General features: G+C 41.9%; 1 protein-coding gene across 1 annotated transcript; it reads right to left on the bottom strand.

The window, feature by feature from the left end:
• Nucleotides 1-818: 818 nt before the first annotated feature.
• serpinb1 (serpin peptidase inhibitor, clade B (ovalbumin), member 1) lies at nucleotides 819-5,273 on the bottom strand. Its single transcript, XM_076088484.1, has 7 exons — nucleotides 5,103-5,273; nucleotides 4,000-4,188; nucleotides 3,087-3,224; nucleotides 2,865-2,982; nucleotides 1,846-1,988; nucleotides 1,571-1,738; nucleotides 819-1,461 (listed from the first exon to the last, which is right to left on the bottom strand). Exons 1-7 carry the CDS (start codon nucleotides 5,268-5,270, stop codon nucleotides 1,054-1,056), a joined length of 1,332 nt encoding a protein of 443 aa, XP_075944599.1. The 5' UTR covers nucleotides 5,271-5,273; the 3' UTR covers nucleotides 819-1,053.
• Nucleotides 5,274-5,697: the final 424 nt, after the last annotated feature.

Genomic DNA, 5,697 nt, shown 5'->3' on the forward strand with positions numbered 1-5,697 from the left:
TCTCGCGCACCCCCTGGAGGCAGCTCGCGCACCACACTTTGGGAATCCCTGAACTAGAGGAACCTCTTACAGACATGCCCCCTTCATGCTAATCCCTTGTGTTTGATGATTTTTCTTTCATGCAATATAAAAATGTTATTTCTACCCATTCTAAAATGGTGTATGGTATCATCTCTGCATACTGTCCCTTAACTGGGTCTTGCATTGCATTAATTGGGTTCGTCTGGAAAGCCGACGATTTTGTGCATCCAGTGAGACAAATTGTATTATTGTGATGATGTTATTCCCCATAGAACCATTTAATTGTATCGAGATTATTTTTTTTAAACTTGACGACTTCACAACTTAATCAAACTGTATTGACAATAAAGGGGTTTCTGAGCAGTTTCCAGAACAGAGGCATAATCGCCGAAAAATTTAGTTTTGGCCGAAATCTCCATGTGAAAAGATTTAGATACCAAATCACAGCATGGGTTATTTTATGTAGTTCCTCAAGGTTTGGTGTCTTAACACAGTCTGAACTTTGTAACTTGTTTTCAAGAATGAAGATGTAATTTCGATGTAGACCCAGGTGGGGTCGCTGTTCTGTTTGGTTCGTGGAGCCATGCATCGTCTGGTGAGTGAAAGAGCGACGACCAGGAAGACGAAATGAAGTGACGTACTTCCTGTCCTTACAGCGCTAAAGAAAGATTGATTATCATATATATTACCATATATATTTATATTGCAGTGGCGGGCCGTGCATTTTAACAGAACAATTAACAGTCCTTTTAAAACCTCTGACTGCCTCCATTTGAACAATGTAGTCACTTTAAAACCCCAGTCTATCGCTTTATTTTAATGAAGTTCACTCCAGTATTACAACTCATTGATTCAACCAAAAACACTCAAACTCAAATAGCTATATCTATGACGTCAGTCTAAAGGCAGACAAAAAAAAAATCTATTAAATTCAATTAAATATCCCAGAAAACAAAGCCTTCATTTCAAAGATTTTGCTAGTTGTTTATTTTTTATTTCAATTTGTACAATATCTTCATATGCTGGTTCTCTCTACTGAGGAGACGAGAACCTGCCGAGGAAGAGGATGGACTTGGTCTTATTGTGCCTGATGAAGAAGAGGAAGGGGTGGTCCGCTGTGAAGTGCTCCTCCCTAAACATACAGAACCCCACCATGCCCGCTGTGGCCGCAGCCGCCTCCGTCCCCTCCTCGTTCACCTCCACAAAGGCCTTGTGGGCCACTGTGGACAGGAAGAGTCCTCCTTCACCGTTCATGCCCGACAGATCGGCCTTCGCCCCACAGAACACGTCCCGCATGCCGAGTTTGGCCAGAGGCTCGTTCAGCTCGTAGTCTTCCTCCAGCTTGAATTTAGGCAGGTGAACGTTGACTTCTGACTGGACGTCCATCTTTTCCCTGTCGGTCCATTCGTCCAGCTTCTCCCGTGTTAGCTCATTCTCCAGCTGGAACAAAACACACACACACACACAGTATATTTAATCTCTAGCTCATATTTATATTAAAGCGACAGCAGGCCTAGGCATCATAGGTAATTTCTTCTAGGTTAGGTACCTTCAACAGAGGGTCAGAGCCGTCCGCGGACTCTTCAGGCAGCAGGATGAACATGCTGAGCTCCTCATCCACGTACGGCAGCTCCAGGATCTGCAGGCCGAGCTCAGGAACGTAGTTGAAAGGCAGCTTCTTCCTCTGGTACATCATCTGGACCGGCTTGGCCTCATTCTGACGCACAGGAAACACAGTAAATCGAGGTGATCGGATCTCATTTTGGCTCAAGTTAAACTGTTTCATGTATTCAAACTTCATGCCTCTACATCAGCAAGCTTCACCTGGTTGACTTTAAAGGGCATCTCTTTGGTGTTTTTCTCATCAAAGCGGTTCTTCCAGTTTCCCTTGAAGTAGATGGCATTAACCAGAGCCAATCTCGTCGCAGGAGTGACTGTTCCTGCCTTCAGAAGGTCTTTAATCTTATCTGAAAGGAAATACAGAGGCCAAGCAAGCATTGAACACTGATTCACAGAGGACGCTAGGGGTGAAGCAGACTTTGGTTCGACCGCTTTATCTCACAGTCGAACTGTCGCACTGGTGGAAAAATGTGGAGTGAATGTCTGGTTTTATACGGAATTGGTTGGTTTCTCTCAATAAATCATGATATATATGTAGCCTATTTTGGTATAAATATGCGTCCATTAATAATACTGTTAAATAGCAATCTGAAAATAACTTGTGTGGGTTCAATCAACCTCCTTAGTGTGCATGAATAAATCACCATGGAGAGTAAGTTGCACTATCCACATTTGTGTGACCATCAGAAATGCTGAATAACAACCACATAAGGCTGGCGTTTCAAAATGAAAGAATATATTTATTAAATCGGAGTGCTCATGTAAGACCGTAGCACTATCAGAGCGCAAAATATATTTTTGAATTTATGAATGACTTTGTAAAATCAGCAGAGGGATGCTCGTTGAGCTGTTTGCTGCTTCTCTCTCCCTCTCCACACTTCCCCGTCCTTTCCTTTCCTCTCTGTGCATTGATACAACGGGTACAATGGAATTGGGACCAAAAGTCCTATTTACAACAGCAAAGCAATAGTCAAAAATCTTGGCCAATAACGTTGTTGTTTTGACTATTTTTCTATAGATACATGAAGCTTAAACAGAGGGGGATAAATGAGCAAAATAATAAACACCACGATTTGAAGATCAGTCGACAATAGGGATCACTTGAGCAATCAGACTTGACTATGTAACTTCTTAGTCGTGGACAGCCTTAAAGTACACTTTAAAATGGTTGCTGTACAAGTTGGTATAGGAATACTTAGTGTCCATTAAGAAGAATGACTCACTCTCTGTCTGCTGCTCCACCCAGCCGTTGATCTCCGCTCTGCATGCCTCTGCCGCCCCCAAGAAATCAACAGCCTTCAGGTCTGCCTGGTAGTGCTTCTGTGTGGCTTCGAGGAATTGCTGCAGTGAGGAGATAGCATCTCATGAATTCAGTCATATAAAGCCGGACATTCAATATACAGTATCGGAGTCTTCTGTGATTGAGGTGTAAACTGAAAACTCACCGGGAGGAAGTTGGCGGTATTTTCTCCGTAAAGACGGTTGGCTAGTTTCAGGACGTATGACGCAGATGGCGAGTTGATGTCAGCGTTCAGTGTCTGGAAGTCTGCGTGGACGCCTGCACCACTGCTGAATGAGAGGGCCTGCGGGAAAGTTTGGAACAACAGACTTTAATCTGGGATCAAAAAACGTGTGTTACAGAAAGTGAAACGTGAGGACATTGCACTGCTCTTGAACTATACTACTGTAACCGAAATGAATATTCAAACGATTAAATACTGATATATAGTGTCATTGAACTGATGTTAACTGCTCAGAGTGACCGCGAGTTGGAAGAAACTGTTCTTGTGTCTGGTTGTTTTGGCGTACGCAGTTCTGTAACGCCTACCAGAGGGGAGCACGGTGTGACGGGTCTGTGGGTTTGTGGATGTAATGTTCATGTGTCCTCATACTCTTGATCATACAGCGTGTATTTCTATATTTCTGCTGCTGCTGCTCGACCTGCTGAACCACTGCGGATGAAAATGTTCCCTTTGGCTCGAGCTAACACGGTTCGAACACAGAAGTCATTCATCAAAAAAAAAGACAAAGAAGAACAAGGCTCTGAGGATTTACTGTACTTCCAAAAGCAAACAGGTTTCATGAACTGAAACCACATTGTCAACTACCTGCTTTTACAACCACCTGCTTCCAAGCAAACAATATGTGGTTTGTTTCAAGGGAGCTTTTTGAGCTCAAGGTTCAGGTCTCATTAGACTTCGGCCGTCTGAAGACACACCCTTCATCCTGTGCCTATACCTGGGCAAACAGCCTGAACTTCAGAACTCACAAAATGGTTTCTGGAAACAGGCCAGCATGACTGCGGTTCATAATGTTTATGACATTTATTGGCATGTAATTGAGAGACAGTGTGCTGACCTTTGCCATCTGAGCAGCAGTGTCTCCTTTAGCCCCCAGATAAACCATAGCCAGGGCTGAGCTGATGCTCAGCGGGGAGACGAAGATGTTCCCGGTGGGACTTGCTTGGCTCAGAGTGCGGAGCAGCTCTAAGGCAAAATCTGTGTTTGAGCTGCTGATGGCGGCCATGACTGATGCTGTACGATTTTCCTGTAATGAGCAAATTACATTCAAACAGTTATTCAGTGTAATTCCATTTTGTAAAATACATTTCAGATTTTAATGTTAACATATTTCATAGTTTATGGTTCATGGTGTTTACAGGAAACAAACTGGATCCTATATACAATACAGTATATATTAGGAAAGCGTTTACCTTAAAAACAGTTAAACACAGTAAAAATAAATGTGAATTAAATGAAAGGGCTAATTGCATGTCATCTCCTTTGCTCACTCCCCGTTTTCTGTTACGTTATTGTCAACCGTCAAATATAAGCAAAATGCCTTGATTTATTTAAATAAAGCCAAAAAATAATCTGCAATGTTTTGTAAGGTAAGGTGTTTTGTTTTTCCTTTTGTCTTCTTCTTCACAGCCTGTGAATTACCTCATAAATATAGATTCCAAAAAGACAAATTATTCAAATGAACTGTCACAGAAAGCTTTATTCTCCCTTTTGTTGATTCACTTGATATTTTACCCACAATCTATAATCATTTTTAATAATCTGTTTGTCCATGCAGACGATTGATATTGTGGACACTGCAACGTTACGTTCACCGCCACGGTTTAACATGTGTGTGAGTCTAGACTCTGCATAGAATAAAATAATATTATGCTACTTTTCAAACCTTTTTACACGTATTTATACACAAACTTTATATCAAATGTTGTATATTCCCACATGTATTGTTGTGACTAGTCTCATAGTTTTGCCTGGAGCGAGTAAAGACGCGTTCAGATACCCGGAAATAAAGCCGCACACATCCCTCTCTAACAGCTGCTAATAAACACGTAGCGCAGAATACATGTGAGGAATCAGCATTATAGCCATACGACAAAGTGCGTGTGTGTGTGTGTGTGTGTGCGTGTGTTTCCAGGCCTATTAGCTACGTTGTTACATTACCTGACGGTCCTCCCGCAACGACTGAAGCACGCTCTGCTCGCACGCACTCAATGTGTGAGGAAGAGAGAGCAAAACGTAGCACGCGAAAGTCAGAGAAAAGCCCCTACAAGTAGAGAAAGCACAAAGCGCAGGGGCGGTGGCTGACCCCAGAGGTCCAACGCTTCTCATTTATACGCAACACAAGCAGTGTTTGTCACCGTAGTCTGTGGGTGGGACGCGTGACTGAGCGATAAGTCACTGACAGTTACAAATGCGTCCCATTATACTGAGGAAGGGAAGACAAATGAACCGACACAGTGCTGTGAAAACGTTTGCGCAACCTTAAGCGGTGGGCTTTAACGTAAGAAATTATTAGATTTTTATTATTTGCTATACAGCAAATATACTGTATATATGTATACACACATATGTATACATATATACACATACTATATACACACACATGCACACACATTTATATACACACATGTACACACACATATATACAGACATTTACATATACATGTACATACACATACATATACACATTCATATACATATATACACATATATATAAACACATATATATATATATACATACATATAAATCAGAGTC

The sequence above is a fragment of the Anarhichas minor genome, unplaced genomic scaffold (genome assembly GCF_050575085.1).
Source record: "Anarhichas minor isolate MPS153535 unplaced genomic scaffold, ASM5057508v1 ptg000010l, whole genome shotgun sequence".
NCBI classification, from domain to species: domain Eukaryota; kingdom Metazoa; phylum Chordata; class Actinopteri; order Perciformes; family Anarhichadidae; genus Anarhichas; species Anarhichas minor.

What these genes read in the sequence shown, in the direction of transcription:
- serpinb1 (XM_076088484.1), bottom strand. Translation starts at nt 5,270, where the DNA reads ATGAGAAGCGTTGGACCTCTGGGGTCAGCCACCGCCCCTGCGCTTTGT. An exon ending in CGTTGCGGGAGGACCGTCAG is followed by an intron (nt 4,189 to 5,102) that starts GTAATGTAACAA and finishes TGCTCATTACAG; the next exon opens with GAAAATCGTACAGCATCAGT. An exon ending in TGCCCTTTAAAGTCAACCAG is followed by an intron (nt 1,739 to 1,845) that starts GTGAAGCTTGCT and finishes CCTGTGCGTCAG; the next exon opens with AATGAGGCCAAGCCGGTCCA.